This window comes from Aquarana catesbeiana, linkage group LG06, assembly GCF_042186555.1.
Source record: "Aquarana catesbeiana isolate 2022-GZ linkage group LG06, ASM4218655v1, whole genome shotgun sequence".
Taxonomy (NCBI): Eukaryota; Metazoa; Chordata; class Amphibia; order Anura; family Ranidae; genus Aquarana; species Aquarana catesbeiana.
This window is the reverse complement of record NC_133329.1, coordinates 367,237,710-367,252,945: the sequence shown is the minus strand read 5'-3', so window position 1 is coordinate 367,252,945 and position 15,236 is coordinate 367,237,710. Positions and strand designations below refer to the sequence as shown.

General features: G+C 39.7%; 1 protein-coding gene across 1 annotated transcript; it reads right to left on the bottom strand.

Annotated features, from left to right (window-relative positions):
- Positions 1–980: 980 nt before the first annotated feature.
- On the bottom strand, positions 981–9,419 carry LOC141147799 (telomere-associated protein RIF1-like). Its single transcript, XM_073634976.1, has 9 exons — positions 9,221–9,419; positions 6,530–6,637; positions 6,287–6,433; positions 6,012–6,111; positions 3,708–3,984; positions 2,709–2,748; positions 2,392–2,594; positions 1,412–1,511; positions 981–1,211 (listed from the first exon to the last, which is right to left on the bottom strand). The coding sequence occupies exons 2-9, from the start codon at positions 6,572–6,574 to the stop codon at positions 996–998; spliced, it is 1,128 nt and encodes a 375-aa protein (XP_073491077.1). The 5' UTR covers positions 6,575–6,637; positions 9,221–9,419; the 3' UTR covers positions 981–995.
- Positions 9,420–15,236: the final 5,817 nt, after the last annotated feature.

Here is a 15,236-nt window from a genome sequence, read left to right as displayed (position 1 = left end):
TTGAAAATACTCATTGCCTGGCTGCTATACTGACCCTCTGGTTCTGAACTGTCTAAGCCACTTTCCTAAAACAAGCATGCCTACCAGGAACGTCAGAAATCACATCTATATTTGTATACTGGGTCAATGTTTCAAAGCACTGCATTAAAGTAGTTGTCAACCCTTATATATACCCAATGAAGTGAATGGCCTCAGGTGATACACAGAGATGAAACAAATCCTCCTACATATGTTGTACCAGTTTATCTACAGTCTTCTCTAAATGCTTTCAAAGTGTGGAATTTATAAGTCTTGTCAGAGTGTAGAGCTGAAGTTACTCTGCAGAGGTCAGTGAGGAGAGGTCCGACATCTAATTGGAGGGATGGGACAAACCCCTTCTACACAGCTCACAGGAACAGAGCTGAGGATGTCAATCAGCTGCAGGTCCTCCCCGTCACCTTTTTTCTCTTGGTGTCAGGATAATTTGACAGAAGTGATTCATGCGGATAGCAGACGGACAAAGCAGCAGACAAAAATGACACTTAGTGCTCATAGTTGAGACAAGTACACACTATAGACGGGATATGCTTTGTTTATATTTCATGTCTGAGGTTTACAACCACTAAGTCAGTATAACAATCAAATATACTAAATGCATGCATCACATATAAGAAGAAGTATTTTTTTTCCCCTTTAATGAAAAAGCACTTTTATTCCTTTGCCCCCCCCCCCGTATGTAATACTACACAGTTTAAAAACACTAACAAAACCAGGATCTTGGCAAGCAAAGCGGATAAACCTGGGTTACAATTTGAATAAAATATACAAATACTGTATACAAGTGCATTTGTGGAATGTTCTTTGAGGCAGGCAAATTCAATGATTCATAAAGTGCCCAGTGATCTTACTTTGTAGAAACTGTTTTTAACCACTTTTTCACCCTGTAGACAGACAATGAAACCTGTCTCTACTGTGCAATGAATTTGTACGGTTTACTTACGACTTGTGTGTAAATGCTATGCAGGGACTGTATCTTTGCAACTTCTTTCTAGTCTGTCAGCAAAACAGAACATGGACCAATAAAAATATACATGCCTTACCTTAGCATGTGGAATTTTTGTTGGAGTGCTTTTATTTTTAAGCTCTTCTGCTCTGGCCAGTAAGGAGTCTCTTTTCCCAGTGGATTTCACCTCAATACCGCTAACCTTTGTTCCCAGCTGAGAGTTTTCCATCTACAAAAAAAAAAAAAAAAAAAAAAAAAAAAAAAAAAAAAAAGCAGTAAACCTTACTGCATGGAATATCAATTTAAATCAGTGTACACAAGGGTGCTGGATACACTAGGCATTCCACTACATGGCTAGCTTGCATAAGGCAAACATTTGAACAGGCAGTTCATATAGAACATATGACAATATACCAATATAATACTTACATTATCAGAATAGGGGCCACTTGACTCCTCGGCTGTAGTAGTAAAGGTGAAGCCGGGTAACAGGAGGGGAGTTTTTACTTTAACTTGACTTAAAACAGGTCTATTCAAAAAATAAATAAATAATAATATCGTTTAAACAATTTTAATAAGTGTATTTACATTGGGATGACAGCTTTGGAAGACCTACTACTATAAAGAATAAATTCGCCTTCGGTAACGACAACAGGCAGGGGAACCTTTCCCCGCACCCACTGTCACTTTTTCAAAACAGTGCGGCTGTGCGGGGCTCCACCCACTCTGTGAGAATTAAGAAACAACAAATTCTTGTCTACCATTGCGGTAGACGTACTTGTAGTGTGAATGGGTCTACAATAGCACTGCTCAGTAAGCTCATAGTTCATTCATTCTTCCCCTAGCTTTGTAACAGAAAATCCGTACGAGGATACAGGCACAAAGCAAGAGGAAGACCGCCCAGGAGTCTTACACTGCACCACGATCAACATTGACCATTTTTAATCCTTATGCGGCTTGCATTAGTCAAATATAGGAAGGTATATTATAATTGTTTTAAACAGTTTTTACATTTTTCTCAGTGACTTCCTAGTTTCAAGACTAAACAAAATTGTCATACATCCTCAGGAGGAGCTTTCTCAGCTAAGCACACCCTTTTGCATGCAGGATTGCCCTAAGGGCAGATGATTCATGTAGGATTTAACATCTTGGAATCTATCTGCCCTTAGGCCAAGCCTGCATGCAAGAGGGTGTGCTTAGCCGAGAAAGACATTCATGGTCGGCAGACCATTAGAATTAAATTTAGCGCATCAAAAGGAGTTGCGCAAGCATGCAACCTGTCTTTTTTCGCTTGTTGATGTGAACTGACACAATAGAACAGAAGGCAAATTGCTTTGGCTATGTGTTAGGGCTGCATTTGGCAATGTTGCTCAACAAAGCTGGTGAGAAGCAGCTCTTAAAATGCTTACTTGAGTTCATCTGGATAAACCAACGTGGCTGCCTTAGCAAACGACCCGTTCCAAAACTGTGCAGCCTGAGTGCGGAACTGCTTGTTCTTGTGTAGAAATATGGCACAGAGCAAAGGTGAGAGCGCTTCAAGCAGATCGTTGTCATAGGATCCAGTGTATCGAGAGCCCAAACAGGACAGCAACTCACCAAGAAGTTTATCCAACTAGAAATGAAGATATCATTAAGTACACCGATTACAAAATATTGGAGCTTCTTATAAGATCATGATCGACAGACATACTAGTCCAACAGAGAGAAACAAACAATAGCACTTCACCTTACTGCCTAGAGAACTGTACACTTTTGGAGAGCAAGACCTATTAAAAAAAAAAAAAAAAAACAGATACAATTTAGTTAGAGAACAAAACCTATAGAAAAACAGATATGTTGACAAATGAATGCATTAACAAAATATACTTATTTCAACAGATCCTGAGCTGTGAGTCTGCTTTATTTTGATAATTTGCAGATATTGAAGGTTGACAGCAAACTTATGGTATTTTTATTATACTTTTTTTTTCTTTTACTAGCAAAGGCGGTGATCTGCGATTTTTAACGGGACTGCGACATTGCGGTGGACAGATCAGACACTTGACACTTTTTTGGGACCAATGACATTTATACAGCGATCAGAGCTATAAAAATGCACTGATTACTGTATAAATGTCACTGGCAGGGAAGGGGTGAACACTAGAAGGCAATCAAGGGGTTAAATGTGTTCCCTCGTGAGTGTTTCTAACTGTGGGGGGATGGGACTGACTGGGGCAGGAGACATATTGCTGTTTGTACGAACAGCAGATCTGTCTCTTCTCTGTTAGAAAGGAGGATTTGTGCGTTTACATATACAAATCCCTGTTCTGGCTCTCGTGCCCACAATCGCGGGTGGCTGGCGGAGATTGTGCTCGTCGGCCACACGCATCAAGCCCCCCCCCCCCCCCCCCCGCCATTCAGTGGGCGTGCCTGCTATGCCTCTTAAAGTAGCTGACGTACGGGTACGTGGTTTCGCGGGAACAAACCACTTTGCCGACTTAAGAGCCGGGTTGGCAAGTGGTTAAGGAAAACTAGCTTTTCTACTAAACCAGACATTCAGAAAAAAAATGGTTATCTGTCAAAACACAAGGCTACTGGTGATCAGTGGAAGTCGAAAAGTACGGAGTGTCAAACTACAGAAGTTTCCGATGACAGGACACTTTGTGTAATTTCTTACGGCTACATTTTAAAGAACAAAGCACAAACCAATATTAACCAGATTAAGCACAATATATATTGCACTCACTTTGTCTTTGCATAGAACATAGCAATAGGCTTTGTCAGTAGTGAAAATACTGTCCTTAGTATGGAAGGTAAACTGACATGGCTGATGCAGACAGACAAGGTGTTCAGAATAGAAGATCCCATGGAAGACAACGTTGAAGCATTTGCCTCAATCTGGGACTGATCAGAGCACAAAGTGTGAAATTCTTCAGTTACTCTCACAAGTAGTTGCATTAAAGAATTTAGATTTCCCAGAGGCCCTTTCTTCTTTTTCGCCCAATCAGTTGGAGTGTGAGGAGCTGAAATTAGACAAGATTAACATTTTATAGATCGCCTAGAACTGCGCAATTAATCATTAAATTGTGATCTCAATTCCGGAATTTCCAGGATGCATGTAATGGAGAGCCATTCTCTGCTCAGTGGTCAAAAAAAAAAAAAAAAAAAAAAAAAAAAATTGCAGCCAGCAAAGCTTCACAACATTGCTCGGTGCTGAGAGATAAAAAGAAACATTGTATATCATTTGTTTCTTTTAGATTAAAGGAAGGAACTTTGGTCTGTAAATGGTCAGTTTAACCACTTACCGCAAACCGTCGAAGCTGTACCTCAGTACTTTGACATAGAATACCGGGGTTATGGCAGCATATAGCTGCCATAACTCCAGTATTTTCTGAAATGGCGGGCGGTCCTTTTTAGAATAGTGGTCTCTGGGTGGATTTGCCACAAGATCACTTTCATCGGCGGCGGGAGAGGTCATATCGGCGGGGACGTTCTGATGCTCTACCCTCAGTAGCATTGAGTGCGTGGGAAAAGATGGCCCCCACTCTGGCTCCATACTATTGGATGACGGAAGCGATGTCAAACGTCAGTTACGCCCAATTGTGTTAAAGGAGAATTTTTTGTATTTTTTTTGGAAAAACACAAAATACATACATTTTTTTTTATTTCATTTAAGTGTAAATGTGAGATCGAGGACTTTTTGAACCCAGATCTAACATTAAAGAGGAGAAAGAAAGAAAGAAAGAAAGAAAGAAAGAAAGAAAGAAAGAAAGAAAGAAAGAAAGAAAGAAAGAAAGAAAGAAAGAAAGAAAGAAAGAAAGAAAGAAAGAAAGAAAGAAAGAAAGAAAGAAAGAAAGAAAGAAAGAAAGAAAGAAAGAAAGAAAGAAAGAAAGAAAGAAAGAAAGAAAGAAAGAAACATCCTGTGGAGCTCGTGCACAGAAGGAAACGCACATGCAAAAAACGCTGCGATAGAGCGAGAGCAATAATTTTAGCACTCCAACTCAAAACTGGTAACCTGTAGAAATTTTTAAACGTCGCCAATGAAGATGTTTAAGTGCCAAAGTTTGTTGCCATTCCACGAGTGGGCGCAATTTTGAAACATGACGTTAGGCATCAATTTACTTGGCATAACATTTTGTTTCACACTATAGATGAAAAATGTGGCTAATTTTACTGTTGTCTTTTTTTTAATTAAAAAAAATGTATTTTTTCCCCCCAAAAAAACTGCGCTTGCAAGACCGTTATGCAAACACGGTGCGACAAAGTATTGCAATGACCATTTTATTCTAAAGGGTGGCTGAAAATTTATAAAATATATATTTGGGGGTTCCAAGTAACCTTCTAGCAAAAAAAAAAAAAAAAAAAAAAAAAAAAAGTTTGAAAAATAGGCCTGGTCCTTAAATGGTTAAAGACTAAGCCTTTTTCTAACACTTGTTGCTTACAAGTTAAAATCAATATTTTTTGCTAGAAAATTACCTGGAACCCCCAAAACGTACATGCATAAAAAAAAAATAAAATAAATAAAATTAGAGAGAGATATATATATCTATATATATATTTTTTTTTTTTTTTTTTGCAGACGTTGCAATATTTTATGTCACACTGTATTTGTTCAGCAGTCTTTCAAAATACATTTTTGGGAAAATACACTTCAGTGAATAAAACAAACAAAAAAAACCCCACAAACAGTAGCATGTGAAAGATGTTACACCGAGAATCGTGATCTTTACTCTAAGAAAAAAAATTGTGCAGCTCTAAGATCTCCATTTCTGTACTCTGTGGGGTTGATTTACGAACACTGCCGAGTGCAAAATATGGTGCTGCTCTGCATAGAAACCAATCAGCTTCCATTTGTAATGTTAAAACCTAATTGAACAAGTTGAAGATAGAAGCTGATTGGCTTTCTATGCACAGCTGCACCAGATTTTGCACTCTCCAGTTTTAGTAAATCAACCCGTGTTCCGCAGATTAGGGTTTCTAGAATACAAGCAGCAACAAAACTTCAACTCTTTAGCCTTTATGGAGGCCACTGCATGAAGCCAGATCTCACCTTTTGTTTTGGGTTGGAATTTAGTGCTATAAGGGGAGAAGTTGACAGAATCTACAATAACTGTAACAACCTGAACAATCCTTTCCAGCAGGAAGAATCCCTAAAAAAAAAAAAAAAAAAATAAGAGATGCCTGATCAGTGTTTACATTAATTAAACCATAATACACAAATTCAAAATCACACACCCCACTTATGTAGATAGAAGTTGTCCTATATTACACCAAAACATGGTTGCGCATCAATACAAATAGAAAAGATAATTACATCAGACTTACCACTGGCTGATCCCCAAGTGCTGTAAGTATCCGAGAGCAGAGCTCCTCACAGCACCCATTCTCATCCGTTGTAGTAACTAATGAAGCACAGCGGGCAAATGTTTTATACAATTCAGACCATGTGCGCATCAGAGTCTTCACAGTGGGCTGCAAGAGTGATCAACAGGTCAGTTTACTTCCTGTATCATGACAAGTGTACCAGCTGATGTTTTCACTTAATACAAAATGTATTGTACCACTTACCTGTGGAAAGGACGAGACTGGGAAGATGTGATTTATAGGGAGCATTAAAGCACTGAGCAAGGCGCTAAAATTGTGTTCTAGGGCATCACCTTGGTTTACCTCATTAGTCTGAAGCAAGACAAGAGATTGACAAAAAAAAAAAAAAAAAAAAAAAAAAAACACACAACACACAATTACTAATGTAATTAGGATCTGGACCTGAACAAACAGAACAACATTTTATTATTTCTATGAAAACTGACAAAAAATAAAAACACACACACACAAACACACAAACTACAGCGGCGTGCCAGCAGAAAAATGTTTAAAGGGCAAGTTCACCTTTACAGAAAAATCTGAAGGGTGAACTTACACAGGACCTCCTCATCCCCACCAGTCCAGCTGACCTGGAGCATGGCAATCATCTGCTAGAAGACATCTGGTCACCGCCTCACTGGTACGGGGCTTAGAAATCCCCCGCAGCTTAATCTCCAAAATGTACCTTGTCAGGAGGTACGTTTAGAAGCATTCTAATTGGTCTGTGCCGACTAATCAGAACCTGCACAGCCCATCCTGTCACCACAGGCGAAGAGGAGAAAAAGCCACGGGGATTTCAAATCCTGGACCGGTACAGCGGCTATACGATCTGTCAGTGCTAGGGGGGGCAGATAATCGCCGGACTCCAGGTTAGCGGGACCAGGTGCAATGGGAAGGGGATCCAGTGTAAGTTCAACTTACAGATTTTCTGTAAAGGTGAACTTGCACTTTAAATATTTTAAGCAATATAGGAGAACACTCTTGGGAGACCTCTAGGTATTAAGTGTATATGTATCTAAAATTGATTTGTCAATTACCTACCTATTGGTGATTAACAATGGAGGCTTCCCTGACTAGGGACAAAACTGCAAATGCAATTGCCACCCTCCATCCCTAGAAATCCCAGGGCCTGGATGGCTTCCCTGGAGATTGATACAATGAGATTCATTTTCAGTGAAGCGACCCCCCATGAATGCTTTAGCCTGGGTTCACACTATTGTGATGCGGGAACCAGCGCGACATCGCATCTCCCTCGCATGCAGTTCACGCTGCGCTCGGCGAATGCTGCTGGTGTCAATACAACATTAATGACACCCCCAGAACAGATCGCAGTGCGAACTCAGAATTCGGAGGACAATAACGGGCTCGCATGGGTGCGAACACCCATGCGATCCGATTCCAGTGCACTTGACACTTGATTAACGCACCATTAGCTCATAGGAAGGTTGAACCGTCAAAAAAAAAACAAAAAAAAACAAAAAAAAAAAAACACGAAAACAAAAAAAAAAAAAAAACAAAAAAAAACAAAAAAAACAAAAAAAACAAAAAAAAAAAAAACCACCACTCCACCTACACATATATATGTATTAGCCAACTCTTCTGTGCTATGTCTCTCTCAGCCATAGATGGACGGCGTAGCGTTCCTAAATTCTCAGGTTTTACTACCCTGCTACACACTTGATACCCATACACACAACTCGTTTTGGCCAACAAGGAAAATGTGTGAACAGCTACAGAGACAGCAACTTCATTTGAATCCCTACATAATTCTGTGTATGATGGCCAGTGAATCCCTTCCCTGAATAAAACTCCGTTCTAAAAACCACATGGTCAGCCTCCTTTGATAATTAGATTTGGCGCAACCTATATTTGAGTACTTTCAGTCCCTAGTGCAAGGGTTAACTACAGAAAACCTTCTCATTACGTGATGGAGAAGGATCCAACCTCAAACAGGCACACTAGATTCCTGGCAGACTGGTATTTATGTATTTGCAGCATTTTTAAAATGGATAAAACATGGGAAAAAATTTGCACGTTGTAGATATGCACTTAATTTGGTATTTAATTTTGCCCAGCCACAAAATGAACTTAACTAAAAAAAAGGCACCTGCTTCAGATTATCTGCATTCTGTTCATCCCTTCAAAAGCAGTACTGTTCTGCAAAGAGAAGCCAAGAATTTAGGGCCCATTCACACTAGAACGGGGAGCAGGAGGCCCTCCTTCCTTGACGGTTTCCTGCAATGCTTTTGCGATCAGCAGATGTCAGTGCAAAAAGTCACCCCAAATGCAATGCAAGTCGCAAACGCAGTGTGTCTGCCCGCATGGTTTAATAGATGCAATCCAGTTGCAGTGAGTTTCCAAAAGCAGTGCAAGCACTACTTTTAGTGCAGTACATTTTCAGCTCATTCCTTTCAAATGGATTGAAATCGGACTGCACAGAACTGCATGTGAATTACACAGGAACTGCACAGCGTTACTGAGCGATTCACATGCAGTTCCCAGTGTGAATGGGCACTTAACCTGCCGCAGGTCAAAAAAAAAAAAAAAGGGGGAAGAACACAGCCCCAAAGTGCCAATCATTTGAAAATTAGGTTAGTCAGTTCTACAAGTAATGCTCATCTTAATGTCAGGGGGCTATTTTCCTGAGGTTGCACATACTAAAAATTTAAAGCAGACTTCTACTGATCTGACTTCCCATGCACCAAGTCAGCATGAACACTAAAACTATGATTTTGATTTCCAGACAAGTAACAATACAACTATATAAAAAGCCATCTAATCCAGGCAAAGTAACAAAGTGATAGATACATGGATAACTCAAAAATACTGTATGCATTCCACTTTAACCCCGATACCAAAAGTTAACTGTAAGCTGAGAATACCATTAGATTTTACCTGATTAACTTTTTCAGTCAGTGGATTAATCAGAATACTCCAAATGCGCCAAAGCAATTCTTTGTTTTCTAGCAACTTGGCACCCTGATTCAGTTCACCAAGAACAGACTCGCAAAATGCCAAAGGTGAGGTAGGACCAGAGAAGACGTAACTTACAAGCGCTTCAAAGTTTACAAAGAATCTGTTCAGTACAGGGGAAAAAAAAACAAACACAAAAATAGAAGAAATTACCAATTAAAAAAAAATCACTAAACTGCAATACATGGTTTCCTTTAATAAAATGTAATGCACTAGAGACTACAATAATTACTTTTCCTCAGTAACGCCATGTTCCAGAATTCCAGCATGAAAGTGAAGCTGTATTAGAAAGAGTGCTGGAGTTCCCTAGGTAAACAAAAAGATACTAAATCAGATGATCTGTCATGCATGACACTTCAATAGGTCAACATGCTTAAATAGGTTAATGCACACACAAAAAAAAAAAAAAAAAAAAAAAAAAAAAAAAAAGCCACATAGCACTCTGTTTAAAGACCAATACATCTAAAATACTATAGGCATTTCCAAAAAATTATATATAATTTTAGTAAATTACACACAGTACTGTGCAAAAGTTTTAGGCGGGTGTGAAAAATGCTGTAAATTAGGAATGCTTTCAGAAATAGAAGTTTATTTTAGCAACAAATTGAAATTCTCGCTCTCTCCATGTTTATTTTTTAATCGACAATATGGAAAGTAAATGAACAGAAGAGAAATCCAAATCAATAATGGTGTGATCGCCCTTTGCCCATAAAACAGCATTAGTTCTTCAATTCTTCTAGGTACACTTTCACACAGTTTTTGAAGGAACTCGACACGTAGGTTGTTCCAAACATCTTGGAAAACGGACCCCAGATCTTCTGTGGATGTAGGCTGCCTCAAATCTTTCTGGCTCTTCATGTAATCCCAGACAGACTGGATGACGTTCAGATCAGGGCTCTGTGAGAGCCAAGCCATCACTTCCAGGACTCCTTGTTGTTCTTTACACTGAATGTGGTTCCTAATGACATTGGCTGTACGTTGGGGGTCATTATCCTGCTGCAGTATACATTTGGAGCCACACACCTGCCATATGGTATGATGAGATAAGTATATCTACCTGTATTTCTCAGCATTGAGGACACCACTGATCGTGACCAAATCTCCAACTTCTCAGAAAGGCAGCCCCAAACTTGCAAGGAACCTCCACCATGATTTACTGTTGCCTGCAAACACTCATTGTATCACTCTCCAGCCCTTCGCTAACAAACTGCCTCCTGCTACAGCCAAATATTTCACATTTTGACTCATCAGTCCAGAGCACCTTCTGTCATCTTTCTGCACCCCAGATCCTAGGTTTTGCTCCATTGTGGAGTTTTAGCCTCAATTCCATGTCCTAGTTCTCCAAGGTGTTTGGAACAAGCTACCTGCCGAGTTCCTTCAAAAACTGTGTGCAAGTGTACCTAGAAGAACTGATGCTGTTCCGTGGCCAATGGTGGTGGTGGTGGTGGTGGTGGTGGTGGGGGGGGGGGGGGGGGGGGTTTGGTCACACCGAATGTTGCTTCACTTTCCATTTTAGTTGCTTAAGTAAGGTTAATAAACTTAACACCTTCTTAACACCTTCGAAAGCATTCCTAATTTACAGCATTTTTTCACACCCCAAAAAAAACAAAACACACACACAGGGGTTGATTTACTAAAGGCAAATGCACTTTTCAAGAGAGCGTACTTGGAAGTGCAGTCACTGTAAATCCGAGGGGAAGATCTGAAATGAGGGGAAGCTCTGCTGAATTTATCATCCAATCATGTACAAGCAAAAATGCTGTTTATTTTCCTTACATGTCACCATTCGTATTTACAGCAACTGCACTTCCAAGTGCACTTGTAGTGCAAAGTGGATTTGCCTTTAGTAAATAAACCTCAGTGTGTCTTGTTAGCTGATAATACAGATTAGTTAGCATTTTCCTGCAGAGTCCTTCGCTCTATGGCAGAGAGGAGGCATTTGTGGTCCTGCCCTTGGGTAATAACGTTGCTTCTCCACAGATACATTAGAGTAAGTACTGTCACTCAAGTGCTAGGACAAGTGTCAGGCAGGCCATACACTGGTCGATTTTCGAAATACATTTTTTTTTCTCGAAAATCTTATCTAAGAATTTGTTTGAATTTCGCACCATTAGTGTCTGCAAGCAACAGCTGATTTTTGTGTGGACATCGAATTTGAGTAATTGGGCATGTTGGAGATGTTTTGAAAAACAAACTATTTTCTAATCAATGATGGGAGAAGCCAAAAAGAAATGCGCATGTTCAATTAAAGAAAATTCCCGGAAAGAAAAGATTCCCAGCCACGCAAATTCTTTTCTGTAGCAACATGAGGTGAAATTGAAGGCTTGGTTGGTCGAATTTCAAAATCAATGGTGGCATCATTGGATCACAAAATGCATGAAATTTCTGATTTTCAAAAGAAAATTCTTTCTAAATTCGACCATGTATGGCCTGCTTTAATCTAGAAGTGTGTCAATGGCAGAATCACCAGGTGAATATAAAAGGATAAAACAAGCCTGAACAGAAAATTAATGCAGTTGCCCCATCAAAGGTTTTGTAAACTACCATACATTTTGGGGGGTTAAATGTACACATTTTTTTGGCTAATAAAAACAAATCTGTTACTTGATGCAGGTTAACCACTTCACCTCCGGAAGACTTACCCCCCTTTCTGGCCAGGCCATTTTTGCGATATGGCACTGCATTACTTTAACTGACAATTGTGTGGTCATGCAATGCTGTACCTAGATTAAATGTATGTCCTTTTTCCCCCAAAAAATAGTGCTTTATTTTGGGGGTATTTGATCACCTCTGCGTTTTTTTTTGCGCTTTACACAAAAAATGACTGATATATATATATATATATATATATATATATATATATATATATATATATATATATATATATATATATATATATATATGTATATATATATATATATATTTTACCGCTTTCCGGCTATATTCAGGAAAAAAAAGTCTGCTGCTTCTGTGACAAAGCGTGCTTCTGTGTGCTCCCTTTGCACACTGGGGTTTGTAGTTTACATGTCATTTAACTCACACCAGGTGATCTCCATTCCCAGACAGCAGCTGAATAGGAGGACAGCTGTCATGGCGGAGCAGGAAAAACAATAAATAAGGGGCTGAGCGGCATCATCGCGCCACCTCCCACTGTCGCTGTATACCCAGCAGGACGGGCTACCTGTGGTCATCCGGCCGGTGCCACAGGTTGTTCTTCTATTTGATGATGATTTTCATATCCACATAGAGCGTTTGTATACATACTCTGGACACTAAACGGGGATTGATTGGAGGTTATTACTGTGCCCCCTACTGTGTGGGAAAAGCCTGTGAGCCGAACACGAGAGTGTAAGGCAAAAAGAGCTGGTGAGTTTGCTCGCTGAAGGGGAGTTGAAGTCACAAATCACAGCGGTGTGGTGGAAGATATTATCACTGAAGATTTTTCATTTGATGTTATGTACCATCACTTACATCACTACGTTTCACTCATCTTTGGACTTTATATGTTTATTATTAGCTTTTGATATAAGTTTATTACACAGATGGTTTACACAATGTCTGTTTATTAGAAACACAAGTTCACATTGTGCTGTTAAAAACAGCTGTTAATTAGGTTATCACATTTTAGTGATCACACACATTTTCTTTGAGGTAATTGTAGTTTTTTAGCGCCGCTATTTGATTTCACTATTGGTGAGGGCGAGTTTATAGTGAATCATTTATTATTAATTTGCACAGTTCTGAATATTTACGTGGCTGCTTAGTGTGAGGCTTTAGTCCCATGAGCGCAGTGTTTGGCACATAGGAAGGGGCGGATTACCTGTATACCATATTAGTAATACAATATACGCTTATTGTGATTTTTTTTTTTACCAAAAATGATGTAGAATATATAAATCGGCCTAAACTGATGAAAAATTTGTATACTTTTTTGGAGGGGTTATTTATTATAGCAAAAAGTACAAAAGTGTTTTTTTTTCAAAATTGTCGCTCTTTTTTGTTTATAGCGCAAAAAATAAAAACCACAGATGTGATCAAATACCACCAAAAGAAAGCTCTTTTTGTGGCGGGGTGAATGAAGACATCAATTTTGTTTAGTTACAACTTCGCACGACCGCGCAATTGTCAGTTAACCACTTGCCGACCAGCTCCTGTACATATACGTCGGCAGTTTAAAGATGGATATCTCGGTACCAGCAGCAGCAGCTGCTGCCACAACCGATGTTTCCATCTTTTTGGACGGCGGTTCTGTTTAGGATAATGGTGGTCTCTGCGGCGGATTCGCCGCGAGATCACCGTTATCCGCGGTGGGAGAGGGGCCACCCCCCTCCCGCCGCTTTCCACCGCTTAACGGAGCCGTCAACAGCGTTTGGGACCTGTCCACGGCTGGGTATGGAAAAGAGTGAGGGGAAGATGGCCCCCCCCGTCTCCATACTATAGCAGGGCGGAAGCGACGTCTTAACGTCACTTCCGTCCATACGTCTTAAAAAGGCACATTTTTCTGTTGTCATTTTTTCAAAATGACAAAAATTTTTTTTTTTTTTTATTGCATTTAAGTCCAAATATGAGATCTGAGGTCTTTTTGACCCCAGATCTCATATTTAAGAGGACCTGTCATGCTTTTTTTCTATTACAAGGAATATTTACATTCCTTGTAATAGGAATAATAGTGTTTTTTTAAAAAAAAAACAGTGAAAAAAAATAGTCAAGTAAAATAAATAAGGAAAAAAAAAAATTTTTAAAGCGCCCGTCCCGACAAGCTCGCGCGCAGAAGTGAACGCGTACGTGAGTAGCGCCCGCATATAAAAACGGTAAAACCACACATGTGAAGCATCACCGTGATCGGTAGAGCGAGAGCAATAATTCTAGCCCTAGACCTCCTCTAACACAAAACATGCAACCTGTAGAATTTTTTAAATGACACCTATGGAGATTTTTAAGGGTAAAAGTTTGACGCCTTTCCATGAGCGGGCGTAATTTTGAAGCGTGACATGTTGGGTATCAATTTACGTGACGTAACATTATCTTTCACAATATAAAAATTGGGCCAACTTTACTGTTGTCTTATTTTTTTATTCTAAAAATTGAATTTTTTTCCAAAAAAAGTGCGCTTGTAAGACCGCTGTGCAAATACGGCGTGACAAAAATTATTGCAATGACCGCCATTTTATTCTCTAGGGTGTTAGAAAAAATGTATAATGTTTGGGGTTTCTAAGTAATTTTCCAGGAGGCCCGGTCTTTAAGTGGTTAAAGCGACACAGTGCTGTATCGGAAAAAATGCCCTGGTCAGGAAGGGGGCAAATCCTTCCAGCGCTGAAGTGGTTAAAAAAGTTAAGTAAAAAAAAAATTTAAATTTCTTCATCAATTTAGGGCAATATGTATTCTGCTACATGTTTTCGGTAAAAATAAATAAATCACAATAAGCGTATATTGATTGGTTTGCGCAAAAGTATAGCATTTATAAAACTATGGGATAGGTTTATTTTTTTACTAGTGATGGTGGCAATTAGCGACTTATAGCGGGACTGCGATATTGTGGTGGACAATTTGGACACTGACACTTTTAGGGGACCAGTGATCAGTGCCAAAAGAAACATTTCACTGTCACTGTACTAATGACACTGACTGGGAAGGGGACATCAGGGACGATCAAAGGGTTAACTGTGTGCCTAGCCAGTGTTTTAGTGAACTGTGGGGGAGGTGCTTTTACTAGGGAAAGGCACGGGTTTATGTCCCTGCTTTGCAGGAACACAGGATCTATGCCTTCCCTATATGCCTTGTTTACATTACATTCTGCCTACGTACTGAACAATTGGCGGGTACCAGCAGACAGTGTCCATTGTACCTGCGCCATACCCAGAAGAGGTGGATCACGTGTGCGCACAAGCCCCACCCTGTTGCAGTAAAACTGCTACGGGGCGGACCTGAACAGGTTAAT